The sequence below is a fragment of the Fringilla coelebs genome, assembly GCF_963513975.1.
Source record: "Fringilla coelebs genome assembly, chromosome: 16".
Lineage (NCBI taxonomy): Eukaryota > Metazoa > Chordata > Aves > Passeriformes > Fringillidae > Fringilla > Fringilla coelebs.
In genome coordinates, this window is record NC_140042.1 from 3,446,741 (window position 1) to 3,466,582 (window position 19,842).

Consider the following 19,842-nt stretch of genomic DNA (forward strand, 5'->3'; position numbering starts at 1 on the left):
ATCCCACATGCAAACTTCAAGACCATGTTGCAGAACCTCTGAGCCTTCCAAACCCACCACACTGCGAGCAGCTGATGTCCATGAGCAGCCCAGGACCTCTCCTCCTCTTCCTCTCTCAGAAACGTGACAGACGCCTGCCCAGGATGATGCACAACGAAGGGCAAAGATTGTTTTGAGAAGGAGGATGAATGGAAGGGAAAAAGGCACGTAAGAAGGATGGCAAGGTAGGGTCTGAGCACTGGGTGGGGCCCTGGGAAGGAGCTGCTCACCCGTTCTGGGAGCAGGAACCTCAGGCCTGCAGGAAAGTCCCCGGAGGCTGCAGAGTCAGTCAGTGGCGGTGGAAGGACACGTGGTGGCCACGTGGATACCGTGGGCATTTGTCACAGCTCTGCAGAGCTCAGACAGAGCTGGCTGTGGAAAATAGCTGGTTTTGGTGTGGTCAGGCACTGCTGTGAAGAGGTGAAGGATCCCTGACGCAGATCTCGCTGGGAGGCAATCCCAGGCTTTTGACTAATCCACGGGTACCCGTTAGAGAGAGAACGCCACTGAGGCTGGAGAAAGGGACTCTTGGGAAAGTCTGGATCATGCTGCAGGCTTGTGTCCTTCCAGGCAACTGGCCTGCAGTGAGAAAAGGGCTCAGCTGGGCTGGGGATGTCCAGGAGAGCGTGTCCCACTGAGCTGCTGGGAGGTGTGACACTTGCTGGCTTGTCCCCGGGCGGTTGGGGGCAGCTGGAGCATCCCCGCTCCTGCAGCGGGGCTCAGCGGGATTGCACGTACCAGAGATTTCCTCCTTTGTACCGGAGATTTCCTCCTCTGTGCCGGAGATTTCCTCCTTTGTACCGGAGATTTCCTCCTGGGGGGATGCCGGTCCAGCGTGCCTGAGCGCACGGATGTGGGAGGAGCCCCTTCCATGATCATCTTATCCTGTCCATTAGCGTCCTCAGGGGGGATTAAGCCCGGGTGTGTCCTGCTGTCTCCAGGAGAAGGCTGTGACTTCTCAGGTCACCCAGGCTGGTGCCTGGTAAAATCACACCTGTGCTGCTCTAGATGCTGAAAACTGGGGTGACACCACCTCCTGATCCAGGCTTCTGATTTTTTCCCAGTGAAATGTCTTTGCCCCTGAACTCTGTAGGAGCTGCATTTTATAGGAAGAGTAAAAAAAAATAGCTGAGCTATAAATAACACATTCAAAACCAGGGACCTGCAAGAAGCAAGAATGGTGTCTCTGTGATGTGGGCTTGGAGGAATGATTTTGCCACCAGCAGATGGTAAAAGTTTTCCCTTTGTGCTGGGGGTAGTTCAGGGTGGAGGAAATTAAATCCGTGAAACCAATGATTTGATGACAAAGTCTTGTCTTTTGCATCCTTGATGACAAGGTCCTGTAGGGACTCTGGGGCAGTTTTCCTTCTGGTCAATGTTAATGAGGGCTGGCAGGGCCGTGCTGGAGGCCTGGGGCAGCTGCTCCTGACTGTCTGCCAGTGCCCTGACCTGCTCCCCAGGTCGGGGCTGCCGTGGCACTTCCAGGAGATGTCACACAGCAGACATCAAGGGATGTCCCCAGGGATGTCCCCAGCAGGAGGAGCAGCTCTGGGCTCAGCTGGAGAGGGAGGAGCAGCAGCATGGGGGGAGCCAGAGCCCCAACCCCATCCCTGCCTCAGTTTCCCCACTTGCAAGGTGGGAGCAGGAGCAGCCTTACCTGAGCCCAGTGAGTTGGGGTGAAGTTCTGGGGCAGTGTGAAACACAAAGTCCTCAGCCCTGCTTCCTGCCAGGACTCCTGCCCTTCAGCACTCCAGGAGTCAGTTCTGGAACCTGCAGCCTGGGGAGAAGGACAAACCCCAGCCCTTCCACAGTCCTGGTGAGGCTGGGAAAGGGGTGCAGCAGCATTGCAGGATTTCACAGCTCCCAGCCATGTCCTTAGCACCTGGTGCCTCAGTTTCCCCGTCTGCAGCATTCCCTGGGTCTCTGGCTGTGGGATGGGGGGATGCACATCCTGCAGCATCCTCCACACACCCTGGGAGCTGGTTTCTGGGTTAGAAGGTGACCTCTTCCATTAGCAGCAGGGACATTTTTCTCTGCTCTTTTTGCCTGAATTAGATGGTGGTTTGGAGGCCGTCCAGGCCCAGCATCACTGCCTGATAGCGCTGAGTCTGCTCTGAGGCACGGCTGTGCTCGAGCCACTCGGGGCTGCAGCTGTGGGAAGCTGCTGGCACCTCACCTGTGCCCAGCCAGGGACACCTGGGTCACCCAACTGCTGCATCCAGCTGTGGATGGGACATTTCAGGGTTCCTCTGTGTGTGCATGGAGTCCCTGCACGTTATAGATCTGGAGGAGAGGGAGTTCCCCGTGCTGTCCCAAGCAGGAATGCTCAGATTGTCTTTCCTGATCTGCCAGCAGGTCACAGTGTGGCTGTGGGTCATCAGCACCACCCAAGCACCAGGTGCAATCAGGATGGGATTTCAAAGCCATCTGCAGATGGGGACAGTGGCATCAGGCAGGAGTGCTACCCACCTAAATCCAGAAGTGATTTGTGGTTCCTGGTGCACTCCAGAGGATTGAGGAGCACTGGGAGCTGCCTTGGCCCATCTGCTCCAGTCACTGCCCACTCGGGGCTGCCCTGAGCAGCCCTGCCCTGGGCTAACGTGACAAGGGCAGCCTTGTCAGTGATGCCACCCTGGGCCTGAACGTCCTCCACAAACAAGCAACAGCCAAGAGATTTGCCGGAGTCAGGACATTTTTAGAAAGGCTAATTAGAGCCCATTTTCACCCTGTGCCTCTCGCTGAGCAAAAGCATTTAGCAGTGACCTCAGAGTGAGTGAATTTGCACTTGAGCTTTCTGTTCCACCTCTAAAAAATGGGATTGCTCCATAAACTCGTTAGTGAGAGTAACTCCTGATGCCTTGGCTGCTGACCAGGATGGGCCCCGCCAAGTCCTGCTGGGCTGTGCTCTCCTCCTTTGCATTTTGCCTGGGTGAGAGGGACCCCTTGATGGAGAAATACGGGGCCTCCCCAGGCTGTGTTTTCAGGGGCAAATCCATCCAGGGGTAACTGTGCTGGTGCCAAGAAGCTTGCCTAAGCTTTTCCACTGGTGTTTTGTGTTACACCAGGGAAATGGCCCTGCCTTGATCTGTCACCTTGGAGGCGACAGCGGCTCCTCCGTGGCCACATCCGGAGGTGCATCCAGCCTCCAAACCGCTCACCTTCCTCTCCTTGCTCTTCCCTGCCCAGCTGTGCTTCATGACGACCTCCCACACCATGTTTTATGGGCCCTCCTCCACCATGGCTCCGCCGTCCAAGAACCGGCTGAAGCGCCAGAGCCGCCTCTTCTCCCAGGTGCTGTACCGCACCCTGAGCTACAAGGACCGCGCCTCGGCCCCCGCCGCCGAGGACGACCCGGCCGAGCTCTCCACCCAGCTCTCCGCCCCCGGCATCCTGAAAATCTTCGGGGGCAACATCTGTGCGGGCACCAACTACAAGAGCGTGCTGGTGACGGGCAGCTCGGGCGCGCGGGAGCTGGTGAAGGAGGCCCTGGAGCGCTACGGGCTGAGCCAGCTCAGCGCCGCGCAGTACGCGCTCTGCGACGTCATCGGCCGCTTCCAGGGCCCCGAGAAGCAGTGGCAGACTGAGGGGCTGAGGGTGCTGGGGGACCACGAGAAGCCGCTGCTCATCCAGGACCTCTGGAAGCCCAGGGAGGGCTTCTCGCGCCGGCTGGAGCTGCGCAGGAGGGCGGAGGTGGAGGAGATGGCGGCCAGGGATGTGGACACCACCACTGCAGGTCAGAGCTGGTTGTGGGGCAGGGAGAGGGGTTGGGATGCACCCCCAGAAGCCTTCCCACACCAGAGGCTTTCACACGTGGTTTGGGTGCAGGGGTGGTGCACGTGGGAGGGTGGTCACGTTTTAGCTGCGAGGCTCCGGGGCTGAGGCAGGACTCGGCACTCTCCTGTATCAGTTTGGTATCTGTGACCTCAAATATTTACCCCAGCCAGTTTAAGGGTTAATAACAAACCCTGCCCATGGCTGGGGAGCAGCAGGCAAGAGCATCAGTGCTTCCTGCTCTTCCCATCAGTGAACCAGCACCATGGCATCCCCAGCTTCGTGCCTGGCAGAGCACTGCCCTGCTCCCCCTGCATCCCCATCTCCCTCTGGGCATCCCCCAGGCCTGACACCCCGGGCAGATCTGCAGGAGCAATTAAGGAAAATGAAAAGCTAATGAAGAGAGAGCAATGTAGGGCAGGAGAGCCCCTGCAGCGGTGCCTGATGGAGGCCAGGGCTGGCAGGAGGAGATAAATGCATCATTAGGAACCGGCAGCAGTAATGAAGCTTTCCTCCTCTCACCCTCAGATTAAAGTCCTGTGAGGATGAGGGCAGAAAGGTTTAAAATCAGATTTTTACTTGCACAGTGTGCTTGCTGGGTCAGACCTGCTGACCAGGCCCCAGAGCTGTCAGGCACAGGGTTTTGCTGGGATGGGCTCCCAGCAGTTCCTCACTCCTGTAGGGAAGGGCTGTTACTGTCAGAACTGAACTGGTGGTGATGCAGGATTGCTCTGTGTGCTTGGCAAAGAAGAGCCAAGTTTCTGCCTCACCAGCAGCAGAAGAAATGGTCCAACCTGTCCCACGCCTGGGGGGGTCACAGCTCCTCTCCCACCCATCCTGAAAAAAGCTGGAAAGAACCCTGGCACATGGGGAGGGAATCCAGCCATGGGCACTCTGGAGCAGAGCAGAGGCAGCTGAAGCCTGCCCAGCTGCAATTTTCCATTGGGATTTCACCTGATACTTGAGGGCACAGGGCTGCCTCCGTGCTCACCGTGTCCAGCCTGTGGCTGCTCAGGGAGGGGATGCCACAGGTGCTCCCAGCTCATTGCACAGACACAGAGGTGCCTCCTGCCAGAGCCTGGGCCAAGGAGGGGGATGCTCTGCTCTTCTCTTCAGCCCTTCCTCCAGCCAGGATCAGAGAGATGTGAAGCACTCTGGGAGAGCAGCAGCTCTAAAAACAGCTCCAGTTGAATGGAGGGAAGGGCAAGAGCCAAGGGTGCAGCTCCCTGCCAGCCCAAGGTCACATCCACTCGGCCTCAAATCCTCCCCTTGCATGCAGAAAGCAACTTTCCTCCCATGGCCTGGATCCTGGGTGGGCTGGGAGCCGTGGGAGGGCAAGGCTCCCACCCAGGCAGGGAGGCAGCAGGGTCTGGGCAGCAGCACTGAGCTGGCTGGGGCTGGCACCCTCGGGTCATTTCTGATGGAGGAGCAGCCCCTGATAGGATCCCGTGCTCTGCATCTGGAAACAAGCCTGTTATGCTTTCGTTATCACTTCATTTGTTTCAGTACTCCTGGGTGGGGCTGTGGAAATTCCCCATTTTTTAACCTTTGGGCATTTTCCATAGCTGACCAAACTCTTCAAAGACAGAAGCTACGTCCACAGTTCAGGCTGTCTGCTCTGCAGAGTACACAGCCCACAGCTGGCTTACCTGGTAAAATCTCACTCCTGCAGCCCTTTCTTTTGGTGGCACCAGGGGCTCTGTCACCAGTCTCACCCTGTGCTGCTGGCCCTGGGATGCTCTGGGGCTGGGACCACCCTTTCCCACCTCATCTGCAAACTGCCAGGAATGAATGTGAGTGATGCAGCCTGTGACCCAGCACCCCAAAAGGACACAAAACTCCTGGTGCAGGGGATACTGACCGTGAGTGCCCTCCACCAGGGTCACCCTTGTCACCAGGCTCAAGCTGGCAGAGGTCCCCTCACTGAGCAGCAGCTGCCTGCCCAGGGTGGTGAGGCACTGGCATGGAAAACACGACATCTGTGCAAAATCAAAGGGACTGCAGGCTTGCAGCTCCCTCAGAGAAAAGCAGAGGGATGCCCAAATCATCCCCAGGGCAATACCTGCAGGCCCTTCCCCACACAGGGCATCACTGGAGCAGCAGGACTGGGACCACTGGGGTCATGCAGGTGCATCCCTGGCTGGGGGAAAGGCTCCACATCCATCCATGACCTGTTAACAAATAGCTTAAGACTTTTATCTGCTCAGTTACCCATTATCCTAATTAGTTTATTAGCTGCTTCCCACTGGGGAGGACAGTGCTGGCTCCTCGTGCCACTAATTAGCAGCACAGGTAGAGCCTCTCTGCAGCTAATGAGGCAGCCCCTCTCTCCCTGCTGTCCCCAGCCCTGCTCCTTTTGGGGAGTCACGCAGATGTAGGGAAAACACCCTCAGACTGGAGGGTGATGCAACCCTTGGCATCTCAGTGGCATTAATTTCCCAAAATATCCCCATTTTGTACCAGGTCCTGTCCTAACTGGAGCTTTCCCAAGAGGCTGGAGGCTGAACTGCACACGCAGCTCCAGAAACTTGGGATTTAAGCCTATTATTCTAAAAGATGCTCTGGCAAATGCCTTTGAGGATCTGGCTTTGATATACCTTAGCACAACTGCATCCAGGGAAGATTCCCTGCAGAGTCTGCAGAGCAATTACATTAGGAAGGACTAGCCTGGTCTTAGTCCCTCCTGGGTACATTCAAAGCATTTCTTCTTTCCTGGGGCCCATGGAGTTGTTGATTTATTTCTCAGCCAGGAAAAGCCAGCCTCTTTCCTCAGCTGAAAAAGAGGCAGATCCCAGCCAAGATCCCAGGCACCACAACTAAAAGTTTTTCCCCTGGGTTGCAGGATGGGTTTAGAGGCAGCAGCTTGGTGGGGTCTGGGGGATGCTGCCCAAGGGTGCCCAGCTCTCCCTAAGGATGAGATCCAGCCCTGTGTTAGGATCTCACTAGTGATCTCTGCCTGAAGTGAGCTGCAAACAAGACAAATGCTGAAGTAAACAATGCAGATTTTATTAGCAGTCAGTGTGAGGTAGAGAGAGAGAAAGAAAAAGAAAAGAGGGGGGACAGAGACAGAGCTCTTGTTTTGAGCTGGTGGTTTCTTGGGTTGATGGTTGTGAATCTCCCCCTGCCAGAATTTCCTCTTACCCAGTCAGAGCTGATTCAGCACAGTTGCTGAGTTGCTTCCATTAGTTTCTTCCTTATCTTGGGAGTTTTGCCAAGTGTCCTTGTGGCCTGTAAATTCTGTATTCTTTGTGCCCACTATCAGTGGTACATCCATTTTCCCAAGCCTTTTTAACCCCCTAGGCCTGAGATCATTGGAGCTTGTCCAGCCCTAAGCTTTAACAAGGCCTAACACCTCTACAGCAGTACCTCCTTTCTACAGTCCAAGTCCTGGCTATCCAGGGAGGAATGTAATATTTGGGGATGCTCTTTAACTCCTTACATGCTGTTCCCACCCCAATCTCCATGTTGATTCAGCAGCCACTGGCTGTGCCCTGGTCACGCTGCGCTGGAGATGTTCAGACTGAGTTTTGGGTGGGATAACCTGCACATGCTTGGGAGGACAAAACAGTACCAAAGGATGAAAAAAACCTAACCCAGTTTTATGGAAGGACTTTGTTATGCTCAGGAAAAGAGCTGTGTTTATCTTTCCAGCACAGCCCCGGGGTTAGTGGAAGCCTGTGACGGGGGCTCTATTGGCAGTGAAAAAGCAGCTTTTTCCTACACAGAATAAATACAGAAGCTTCCTTTCCCCTCGATAAGGGGCTGGTGATAGCAGGGGGATCCCAGTCTGGGCAGGCCCTGTCTGTCCCACTGAGCTCCAGCAGCAGCTGCTCCCCAGGATCCAGCCCCACTCCTCCCTGCTTGCTCAGCCTGGTCTGGGATCTGCATTGCCCCAGCTGTCCTGCATCCCTCTGGCCCATTTCCATGATGTGGGCTGGGGACAGGGCTCCTGGGGGGAGCTGAGGTGTCCTGCTGACACATTTGGGGTGGCCTTTGGCGTCCCCAGCAGCGTGGCTTGTGTGGGCTCGTGGTTCTCCCTGGATGTCACATCCGTGCCGTGGCCGTTTGCCTTTTTAAGAAGGACACAGGGCATGGGACTGCTTGGGGTGGCTCGACTGTGCCTTGCCCTAATCCCAAGGCATGTAAACAGCAGGGGCTATTTTCTCCCTGTCCCACCCCCCTCCCCATCCCCATCTCTTTGATTTTCCCAGCAAAGGAGAGCTCCATCTAAAACAAACAAACAAAAAAATGTATTTCAGAACCAGCAGCCCATTCCTCACCAAATAAGGCAGATGATTTTTTTTTTTTTGGGTCTGAGATTGTGAGTGTCCCTTTAAGCAGCCCCGGGCACCAGGCTCTCTGCTTTGCCGTCCCCAAATCCCGCCGGCTGTCCCCAAACCTCGCTGTCCAGAGCCTGCTCCCTGGTCGGCCGAGCCGGGAGCAGGGCTCTGGCTCTGGTGCTGCACCACCAACGCTGCACTGCTGCTCCTGCAAGCAAATCCTGTAGGGGTTTTTCCCTCTCTTCGTCCTCCCCGAATGCCAGTGACCTGCTCCCAGGAGGCTGCCCAGCTGAGGTACGCGCATCGCCTCGGACTCACGGCTTCCTATTTCTCCTGCAGAGCTCCAGCAGCACGGAGGGACCCAGCGGGACCCCCCGGCTCTGGGGGTGCCATGTGAGGGGCTGCTTTTGCAGCTCGGCCCGGCCTATTCATTCACTCCTGCTCCTGTTTGTCTCACGGACAGACAGCTCTGCCCGAATTGATGCTCGGGAGAAGTTAATTACGGCTTGTTCCTGCTGCAGCCGGGCTCCACTGCAGCTCCCGTGCCTGGCTGATGCTCCGGGGATTTGGGGGGGTCCCTGCGGTTCCAACTTGCTGCTGGCTACCGACTGCTGAAGGGCTGAAAGCCGAATCCGGGCTCTTTTATTTTTTTTTTTTTTTTTAGCAAAGATTGAGTGAAATTTCTCTTTAGCAGGGATTTCCTCTCCCCCCAGCCCTGCAGCGTGGCTGGGGCGGATGGGGGATTCTATGGACCGGCTGCTCTCCATTCAGGGAGGTTTGAGGGCTAGGGAGGACAGGGACACCCCCGTTTTAGCGGTGCCATTAGGACACTAAACTCTCCGCGCCGATGTCTTGGCGTCACCTTTCGGGGAGGGCAAAGGACCGGAGACATCAGGGCAGGGTGGGTGCGCAGCGCCGGGAGGGTTCCGGCTGCTCCATCCCCGCTCCGAGCTGCAGCATCCCTCCAGCCGCGGGGTGCTGCGGCGGGGCGGGGGTGCTCCCGGGGGGGCTGCAGGGGCTGAACGCCGCTCTGTCTCCCCCCCATCCCCACAGGCATCAACGCCCAAGCGCGGAAGCTGCAGCGGCACCGGGCGCGGGGAGCCCGGCGGGCGGCGGGGGCTGAGCGGCGCGGGCCCCCCCCCGCCCTGCGGCGCAGCCTCAGCGAGACCAGCCTGGGGACCCCGGCGCGGCGGGCAGGGAGCGGGGCCGGGGCCGGCAGCGGGGCCGGGGCCCGGCTCCAGCGGCACTGCTCCACCCTGCCCGGCAGCCCGGCGGCGGCGCGGAGCGGCGGCAGCAGCATGCGGTACTCCCTCTACCAGTCCCCGCACCTCCTGCTCCTGCAGGGCTACAGCCAGCAGCATGTAAGCACCGCGCCGCCTCCTGCGCACCCCCGGCACCCCACGCTTCCCTCCCAGCCCCCAAAGCCCCGGGGAGCGGGGCTGCTTGCATGGCCGGAGCTGCTGGGGTCGAGGGGGGCGGTGATGGTGAGGACGAGCATCCTTTAGGAAACGGGCTTGGGACTTGCAGCCTTGTCCTCAAGTCTGTCCCCGGCCTGTCCCCGAGTGCGGGGAACGCGGAGGCAGGAGCCGTGACCCCCTGCCATGCCCCGGAGGGATGCAAGGTGATCCCCGAGCGGCATCCCTGCCCCGGCCCGAGGGGGCCCTGGTTCTGCGAGTGGTGGCTGAGCTGCCCCGTCCCCCGTCCCCGGTCCGGCTGCTTCCTCAGTGGCAGATGGAATCAGAGGCTGCAAGGAGAACTGCAAAGGACAGGGTCGGCTCTTGCAGTCAATGGCTACTTTGCGCCCGCTGAGTGTCGAGCTGTTCCAAGTTTCTGGCAGGGTGACTCCGGCACTGCAGCCATCCCGTTAGTGCTGCTGGGGAAACTGAGGCACGGGGTGGTCCCCTGAGCTGCCGCGGGGTGTGCGGGCAGGCTGCAGGGAAAGGCAGGGCCAGGGGTGGATGCTCTGTCCCACTGTCGCCCCGGGCAGGGGGTGCAGGCATGGCTGCAGTCTGGGGGGAAAAATTGGGAAGGAAAAGCAGCTGCAGAAGGGATGAGGGGGAGAGGTGGAAGGAGGGCTCCTTCTGTCCAAAGCAGCCCCGTTTACTGCATGCCCAAAATCATTGTACCCATTTATTGCCGTGCCCACGGCAGGGATCGCTGCTGTCCCGCTTGGCAGCGAGGAGAGTAAAAAACCGAAATGTTTTTGCCATGCAAAGGTGCATGGGGGACAGCTGGGGACAGCGAGGGGACAGCTGGGGACAGCGGGAGGCTGCAGCAGTCACTGCATGGCAGGAGGAGGGTCCCTTCTCCCCCTCCCCGGTTCATGCTGCGTCTCCTCGCTCGGCAGGACAGCTTGGTGTACCTGCTGAACCGCGAGCAGCACACGGTGGGCCAGAGGACACAGGCGAGCAAGCCCAGCATCAGCCTGTCCGCCCCCGACATCCTGCCCCTGCACTGCACCATCAGGAAGCTCCGACCTTCCCGGCACCGCTCGGAGGAGAAGCTGGTGCTGGAGCCCATCGCCGGCGCGGGCATCTCCGTCAACTTCTCCGAGGTGGCCCGGACGGTGGTGCTGCGACACGGGGACCTGCTGTCCCTCGGCCTCTACTACCTGCTCCTCTACAAGGACCCCATGAAGGCGCAGCCGCTGCCGGCGCAGACCCTGCTGAGGCTGCGAGCCCTGCGCCCCGAGGCTCCCCACGTGTGCGGGGCGTGCGGCAGCCTGCTGAAGGACAAGGACCCCGCGGCCAAAAAGCGGGGCCCGTCGCCCGGCGGCGGCCCCAGGACGCCCCGCAGGAAGCTGCAGCTGGAGTTCGAGCCGGCGGCCGAGGATGTGCTGCTGCGGCGCATCATGACCCTGATCGAACCCGGCGGGGACGACCACAAGCTGACACCTGCCTTCCTGCTCTGCCTCTGCATCCAGCACTCGGCCACCAACTTTGAGCCGGGAGACTTCGGGCAGCTGCTGCTCAAGGCGGCCAAAATGATCCAGAGGACGGTGTGGGTCAGTCGGCGGTGGGACGGGGTGTTTTGGGGAGGGGGTGTTGCTCAAGCCCTCCCTGGGGGCTCCTCCTCAGCCTGGTCCCTGGTGGCAGTGAGTGCTGATGGGGGTGGTGCTGGTGCCACCCCATCCCACGGGTTCTCACTGTGCTTTCCCCTTCTCTCCCTGCCCAGGAGCGGACGCGGGAGCTGGCTGAAAAGCAATCCCAGCAGTAAGTGTGACCCTCCTTGTTTTACCTCAAAAAATGGGGAGAATTCGACCTGGATCTTTCTCCATGAGTGAGGGAAGTCCGTGGCTGTCAGCCAGCGGTGCATGATGAGTTTTCCTGCTGAATCCCACACATTCTGCTCTCTGGTTCTTTAACCACCATGCCTGCACAGGATGAGTGGGTTTGGAAAAGCTCAGGAGGGAACAGGACCTGCAGCATCTCTGGGGTTTTCTCTGATCCAAGACCCAGCCAAGGCTTTGCACCTGTGGCTTCACCCCTGAGTGATACAATAGGAATGTTCCTTATGTGTGAGCCTGACCTTCTTCAGGCTGGAGACCCCTCAGGAGCCGAGATGGGGCTGGCATTGCATGTGTGCATCCAGGGGTGGTGGCACAGGGTGTCCCAGTGCTGGGAGCACCATTCTGGGACAATCACAGTGGTGCAAGGAGCTGTCTTCCAGCCATGTCCAAAATCCCATCTCTAAACCAGTATCTGGAGAAACTGTTGGTGCTTGCTGTGAGCTCTCCTTTAGGATAAACTTCAAGGATGCTTCCCAGGTCCTTCCTATAGCAGGAAAAAGCAGTTTAACAGTTGAGAATTTACCCAGATGCTTTTTGTTTTATTTTTTAACAGCCCGGGGCAGGTGAGCTCGGTTTAACTGTCCAGAGCTGGCAGGAGTACCACATACCTCTGGGGTAGGGCTGCTCTTCAGCCATGAATATTTAGTGCAGTTCATCTGTATTAGGGGAAATCTCCCCCAAAAATGGCACCCCACAAGGGCCAGGTGCCTTGGTCAGCCTGGTCCCCACAGGGTCCCCTTTGCCACCCCACAGAGCAGAAACCACTGCATTTTTCCTTGTAAAGGGTCTTTCTAAGTGGTGTTCTGGGCTTGGGGGCGTGGGGATATGAAAGCTGTCTGGCATTGCCCCAGACTGGCTGTTTTCTCCCCGAAAGCCTGAGTGGGGATGCTGAGGAGCAGCAGGTGTAACGCCTGCTGTGTCTCCCCAGCCAGGACCCTGCCTCCCTGTCCCGCTTCACCATCACAGACCTTCTCCCAGACCTGCAGCACATCATCTTCTGGATGGCCAATGCCATCGAGATCCTCTACTTTGTCCAGCAGAAATCACCCACCTACATCCAGAGCATGGAGGAAGAGCTGGACATCAAAGGTAAGTCTGGATGCAGCATCCTGCCTGTTTGCCCAGCCAGAGCAGCTCTGCTCTGCTAATCCCCAGTCACAGGTGGTGGTCAGTGCCCTCGAGATGCTCCATTAACCCTCCATAATCCTCATCAGCAGGGACATCTCTGCTGTGGGCTGGGGAAATCTGTGGGAGGAGCAGCCTCACATCCTGCCCTGGTGCTGTCCAGCTCCAGAGCCAGGTGGTGTTGTGTTCACACACAGGTATCCCCTGCCACCACAGCAGCTTGTGGTTAATGCCCTGGGGGGCTTTCTTCACCCTGGACTTGCAGGTAGCCCTGCAGAACTGCTCAGTGGTGAGCCTGTGTTAATGCCAGCAAAAGGAAAAAAGATAGAAAGGTGCTAAACCAGCCTCAGAAACTTTCTGGTCTATGCCAAAAGTTGAAATGTTAGGCCAGGCAGGAGCTGCCAGCAGTGATGGGAGCTGTGGGGGACAGCGGGTGGGAGCTCCCCCGGGCCAGAGGAGCCTCTTTGCCCTGTTGAGGTGTTCTGTGGGGATGATACAAACCTGGAAATTCTAATAACCCGCACCGTGGGAGTCTGAGGGCCTCGCTGCTTCAGGTTTGCTCCCCCATGCTCCTCTCCTCCCTGCAGGCTCCAAGGAATCTCTGTTCTCCTCGACCATCACGGCCAGCGAGGAGGCGATGACGGTGCTGGAGGAGGTGATCATGTACACCTTCCAGCAGTGTGTCTACTACATCTCCAAGGTACAGCGGCACACGGGGCCAGCACGAGCATCCCCAGGGCTGTGCAGGAAGGGTTTTTTTTAAGCTTTCACTCCTTGGCAGTTCCACCACGCTGAGGTGTCTTCCTTCGGGCTGAAGTTCCCCGATTTTTGGTCGCAGCCCAGGAAAAGTATTGAATTACTGCGGCGTGTTTCCTCGTCTGCAGTGCAGCGGCTCGGGGGAGGCGTTCGGGGAGGGCTGCTTGGCTCGGGCCAGCGCGGCATAATGGTGTGATTCAGGGCGGGATGGAAAGGGGCCCCTGGCCCGCCGGACCGCGAGAGCCGGGAACAGAGCGGGCAGTGTGAGGCACAGAAAGGCTCCCTGTGCAGGACGGCTCCCTGCCACCAGCACAGGGACACGGGGCTGCTCCTGCACCGCTCCGGAGCAGCGCCCGCCTCCCCTGCGCCCTCCCCTTCCCTCTCCCCTGGAAGAAGTGAGTGCGAGGCACTGCTCTCCCATTTAAGCATTATGGAAAATCATCCCCATCGATGTCGATTTCTTTCACCCTCGTGTCCAGCTGATCGGTTGCTGCCCTGGTTCACATCAGGTTTTGCAGATTTTAGCTGGCATCACGCATAATCTCTTCCAACTGCTAAAAGTGACCAACATTATTTTTTATAATTTAAATAATTTTTAAAACTTTTTCATTAATTTTTATAATTTTTTAAACTTCTGCACAACACTGGAGCCCGTGGAGGCAGGGGGTGAACAGGAGCAGCCCCTTGCTGGAACAGCACTGTCAGGGTTTGCTTGGCTTGAGGAGGTGAAGGAAAGGCTTGGCTCGTGCAAAAATAGAAAAATCCCAACAAACTGAGTCTGCTGTGAACTTGCTGCTCTCCTGCAGTGTCTGTACGTGTCGCTCCCTGCCCTGCTGGAGTGCAACCCCTTCCAGAGTGAGTGCCGGGAGGGCTGGCGGGGGACTCCGCCCCTGCCCGAGGAGCTCCGCAGGGTCGTGCTCATCTACCAGGCTGTGCTGGACCTGCTCCACCAGTACGAAGTGCACCCCGAGATCACCTCCCAGATGTTCGCCTACCTCTTCTTCTTCTCCAACACCCTGCTCTTCAACCAGCTCCTGGATAAGGGTCAGTCCTCCTTGAACTGGGCAACAATTGAGTTATATTGGGATGCCCTCCAGTCCATCCCAGTGCCACCTAAAGGGGTACAGGAAGGGGTTGGAGATGGGCAGGTCTCAGCATTGCTACAGGCAGGCCAAGCACCGACCCAGCTGCTGGCTCCTGGGTCCCCATTGCTAGGAGAGGCTAAACCCCACAAGGATCCCATTCCCCCTTTGAACCTGAGCAGAGGAGGCTGAGGGCAGTTAATAGGGGCAGCTCATTAATGAACTACAGCAGCCTGAGGTGCTCATTAGCCCTCATTAACACAGCTGCCCCCTTCTCAGTGCCAAGCCAGGCACAGCCACCAGTAGGAATTGCAGCCATAAGATGTTGGGAACATTAACCAGGGCAGGGGCTGGGGTGACAGAGGGGCTGTTCCCTGATATGGCTGATGGATGCTTTGATGCTTTGCCTCCTCAGGCTCCTCTCTGGGCTGCTTCCACTGGTCTCAGGGGGTGAAGCTGCGGGCCAGCGTGCGGCTGCTCCTGGATTGGCTGCACGGCGCCGGCTTCGAGCAGCTCGCCCAGCAGTTCTTCTCCAAACTGGCCAGCCTGGCCAACCTGCTGGCCATGCCCGGCTCCCAGCTGGTGCAGGTGAGGGATCCCAGCCCAGGGCTCGTGGCATTGGGATAGGCATGGGCAGGAGAGCACCTGCTCAGTGTCTGAGGGGTCCCCACACTGATGTGCCCCTTTTGCAACCTGCCACCAGCTGCCCTCTCCCAGGGTCCGTGGGCGGGCAGTACCCAGCAGAGGATGCTCTGGGTTCTCTCCACCTTGCCTGACCTCTCCCTCCCGTGCCCCTTGCAAGCTCCTGCTCCTCAGAGGAAGCAGTTTCTCACCTCTGGCACGTGCCTCCTGCTGTCTCCTCACACAGATGACCTGGCCATCCCTGCGAGCCGAGTTCCCAGCGCTGAGCCCCGCGCAGCTGCACCGGGTGCTGAGCCAGTGCCAGGCAGTGATGGACGTGGGCTGCATCTCAGCATGGCAGCCCAGTGAGGAGGAGAGCCCGGCCACCTTCCAGCCTGGTGAGTCCTGCTCAGCCTGCTTGAGTCACATTCAAACCTACAAACATACAAACAGGTCATTCCCTTCCCCTTCCTGGTGTCCTGTAGTACCTTCAGCAATTGGTAATAACCATAGCCCCAAAATTCAGATATTGCAAAGGATGCAAAGTGACGGAGGCTTTTTCTGCTCTTCCAAGTGGGGGATGCTGCTGGCTGAAGCTCACTAAATCCCTGATTCCAGCTGGGAAACTGCACATGGCTGAGAGCTGGGAGGCAGAAGTGGGGTGCAGCCTGAGCCACTGCTAACCTCCATCCATCCCTCTGCCTTTCAGATGAGGTGCTGGAGTCCTTTGACAACCACCCACCCATCATCCTGCCCAGCGGGGGCTTCAAGGTGGACCTGGAGGTGGAGACGTTGGACGACAACATCTACAGACACCTCCTTTACATCCGCCACTTCCTCTGGAGCCTGCAGAGCAGGAGCCCCCACAGCAGCGAGGGGCCGGGCTCAGCACTCCCAAAGGTAGTCTCTATCCCACGGGGAGTTGTTCCTCTCCTGGCTGGGCAGGAGGGTCTTGGGTCCCTCTGCAGACCCCCCAAGCCCAGTGCCAAGGGCTTGCTGCCCTTGCCTGCAGCCTGGAGCTGTGGCAGTGCCCTCATGGAGAGCTTCTGGGAGGATTAATGCTGCTAATCCCCCAGCACGGGGGGCACGGGAAGCTGAGCTGGAAGGACAGGCTCTTCCCAGCAATCTCGTTAGGGAGGGAGGGGAGATGTCTGTGGGCAGTGCTCCCCTTCTCCCTGTGTGTTCCCTGCCCGTCCCCAGCAGCCAGGCTTGCCCAGAAGTGCTAATTAGCTAATGTCTGTAAAGCACAGGGAGGGTGATGGGTGCAGGGGGTGCTAAGCTCAACTGCCATGCGGAGGGTGTCCCTCCAGCAGGTCCTCTTCTCCTCTCCCATCCTGTCCCCCTTCCCTGCAGCACACACAGGCCTTGCTGCCTCCTCCTGTCACCCTGGGGCCACATTGGCCAGTCCTTGTGGCACAGGAGGAGCTGTGCTCCCCAGTGTCCCCTTCCAATGGGATCCCCCAGCAGGGACATGACGAGGGCTCACCTCCTGGCTGGCTCTAAACACCCCCAGCACAGCCCTGGCCACCAAACTGGGCTGTGGGAGCTGTGCTGGGAAGCCAGGACAAGCCTGGCAGTGTCTGAACCGCCAAGGCTTTGGATGCATCTGGCAGCCAGGGAAGCAGCAGGGTGGTGGGGTCCAGGTAGGGAGTGAAAAGCACGCACAGGGGGTCCCACAGCATTGTTCTCCTTCTTAAGAAAGAGGCATGCCCGACGCCGGAGGTGCTGGAGGTGAGCGAGGGCCCGGCGGCCGTCCCGGGCAGCACCGCTGCGATCCAGGAGGATTATTGCTGCCTGGGGGGCTGTGCCGAGCCACAGGGGAACCCCAAACTCTGCCTGGCCACCAGCGCCTGCCCCTGCGAGCCCCCCGCCGGCGAGCCCCAGCTCCAGGAGAAGCTCCAGCAGCTGCAGCTGGGCAGGAGCCCGGTCCCCAAGGGTGGCACGGCGCCCCCAGACCCCTCCTGCATGCTGACACCACCCACCACCCCCCTGAACTTCGACTCGGGGAGCCCGGAGTCACCGCAGGGCACCGGCAAAGGGCTGCAGGATGCCCGGAGGAACGGGATGAACGGCACCAAGGGCAGCACCCCCGAAGGTACCGAGAGCTGGCGCTGCCCCGGGGCTGTGGGGCCGGGCTGGGGCGGTGCCAGAGCCCTAAGGTGCTCTCTGTCTCTGCTGTCAGGCTGCTCGCCGACCCCCTACGACTACCCCACGCCGGAGTCCTCCAGCCGCAGCTCTGCCACCGACGACTTCTGCTACGTCTTTGTGGTGGAGCTGGAGAGGGGCCCCATCGGGCTGGGCATGGGGCTGATCGATGGCGTGGTGAGTTCTCAGCTGATGCCCTCACACAGCTGGAGTGGGACGTGGGATGTGGTTTATACCCCAAGAAAAGCTGATGGCTTCCCACGGGAGCTAGGCTGCTTCTCCTGGGGACAAGGAGGCACGGAGGGATCTCAGTGGGTCTCTACTCGTAGGTCACTGTGCCGTGTGTGCAAAGTCCACAGCTGTCCTGCAGCTGGGGAGAGCAAACAGGCTCAGCTCTCTTGTGGAAAGAAAATGACTCAGCCGAGGTCTTTCCTCCACCCTTCAGTGGTGGCAGGAGCAGCAGAGAGGGGCAGGGAGGCTCACAGGATGTCAAAACAGCTCCTCCTTTGCATAAGGAGGAATCTGGCATTGTGGGGTGGATCATCTTTTTAAATGGCCTTTCACAGCTGTGCTGTTGGTCAGTAGGAAACAGACCATGACTGAGCCCGGGGACAATGTGAGCAGAGCTCCCATCCCAACATGGCTGCAGGCTAACGATGCTTTACTCTTAATTAAATTGAACAAGAGCAGGTTGTCCCCACCTTTCCTTTCTGTGTATAAATTGATATAAAACCAGAGGATCACATTTCCTTCCTGTTACTGTTAGCACCATTTCCATCACGTTCCCAAGCATCTCCAAGATCCCACTTGCCATCAGGCTTGGTGGTGAGCCCTGGGGGAGAGTTACCCTGCCTGGGAAGCTAGGCCTTTTGGGACCACAAATCTCTGTGTCCCTTTTTTATGCTCACTGCCTTCCCCTGCCAACAGCACACCCCTCTCTGCTCCCCGGGGATCTACATCCGCACCCTGATCGAGGACAGCCCCGCGGCCGCCGACGGCAGGCTCTCCATTGGGGATAGGATCCTGGCTGTCAACGGCACCAGCCTCATTGGGGCAGACTACCAGAGGTGAGCCTCACCTCAGCAGAGGGCCGGGGGTGGTACCAGCACTGGAGGAGTTACTGTCAGCTCCGGGTTTCCGGCTGTTCTGCTCCCAGAGTTGCCAGCGCTGCAGTGTTGAGGATGCTGCGGTACCAGCGAGCTGCAGGGAGAGGAGTGACCTGCACAGGACACCAGAGAGGGGCTGTGGGTTTGGAAGAGGGATTATGGAGCATAATGCATATTTCCCTCCCCAACAACTGGGGAGCATAAATGGGAAATAAAGGAGAGCTCCAGAGATGGGTCTCAGCAATGCAGAGCTGCTGCAGCCCCATCCCACGCCAGGTTTCCTCTCAAAGGTGGTGGGATGAGACAGCTCAGAGGCAGAGCACAGGTGCCCACAGCACAGAGCAGCTTTGGGCTTGTTTGCCCTCATCCTGGCACCACTAACCTGGAGGCCAAGCCCTCCACAAAGTTACAGGCAGGAGAGAAACACTCCCTGCTAGTAGCCCTGAGCAGGCACGGGTGATTGGCAAAGGGGGGTGTTTTGTGAATGTCCATGACTTGGCAGCTCCTGAGGGGCTGCCAGAACTCACCTCTGTCCCTCTTGCTGCTCCCTGCAGTGCCGTGGATCTCATCCGCTCCGGGGGGAAAAAGCTGCGGTTTCTGGTTGCCAAGTCGGACATTGAAATAGCCAAAAAGATCAGTTCCAGCTCCTCTTCCTCTTAGTCCTTGTGGTACAAGGATCCTGCAGCAGCTTGTGGCTACAGCTCTGGTTAAGGCTGACCTCAGGGAGCCTGGAGTGCAAGAGGGAGGACCAGGACTCCACAATAGCCCTCGAGGTGCTTTTGGACACTTTGCCCCTGCACTGCAGCAGATGAAAGGACATGCAAGGATGGTGCATGCTTCTCCCACTGCACTGGCTGGGAGCATCATCCCTGATCCATTGCCCAGCCTCACCTTATACTGGTGTCATCCTTCTCAGGAGCTTTCCTGTTCCTTTGTCCCCTCTGGTAGGGGGAGGGAAGGGAATGCTCCCACCAGGAGGACTTGTAGGCAGGCTCCTCTGTTCCTCTAGGCTGGCAGTCCTGTGTGATATTTTATGCTGACAGGCAGAAGGCATGAAATACCTATGGGTTTTGAAGAGAACACAGGAGGCAGGCTTGGGCTTCACTGTGGCAGTGGCCACCTGAGGTGCTGGCACATCAGGCTGGAGAAGTGTACCCAGCTCTGGGGGGGGGTGAAGGCAGCTCAAGCACCCAGGAGTGGGATTCCACGCAGGGTGCATCGCCAGGAGTTAATTCCCTTGGTGCCATACACTAGCTCAGGTGCCTTTTGGCTGCTGGGCTACAGCCCTGCCTCAGGATGGGAATCAGCTACAGCAAAGGGCTGACACCACCAGCAGTTCCTAAGTCCCAGGGAGAGCTCCCTGCAGAGAAGAACTCCCTTGCTCTGGCTCTGCAGATTTACTGCCCAGCTCTGGCACCACAATTGCAGCTAAAGGCCACCAGGACTGATGGCAGAATGTTCCCACAGAGGATTGGTGTCACCAGGAAGCTGAGGGAGCCCAGCAGCACTGACACCAGCCCAGGCAGACAAATGACAGCTCAGCACCATGTCCTGCTCCTCCTGCTCCAGCTTCGCCAGCCCATTGCAAGGCCACCCTGTTTCGTGCCCTGCTCGGAGCATCTCCCGGG

The 19,842-nt window shown here is 58.5% G+C and overlaps 1 protein-coding gene across 1 annotated transcript; it reads left to right on the top strand.

The window, feature by feature from the left end:
* Window positions 1–188: 188 nt before the first annotated feature.
* RADIL (Rap associating with DIL domain) lies at window positions 189–18,874 on the top strand (the record flags this gene model as incomplete). The annotated part of the gene is made up of 15 exons (XM_084216740.1): window positions 189–224; window positions 3,226–3,772; window positions 9,144–9,451; window positions 10,438–11,094; window positions 11,265–11,302; window positions 12,308–12,468; window positions 13,092–13,204; window positions 14,067–14,304; window positions 14,758–14,930; window positions 15,211–15,361; window positions 15,673–15,863; window positions 16,662–17,058; window positions 17,146–17,285; window positions 18,036–18,175; window positions 18,769–18,874. The coding sequence occupies 15 exons, from the start codon at window positions 189–191 to the stop codon at window positions 18,872–18,874; spliced, it is 3,396 nt and encodes a 1,131-aa protein (XP_084072866.1).
* Between the last annotated feature and the right edge of the window lie 968 nt (window positions 18,875–19,842).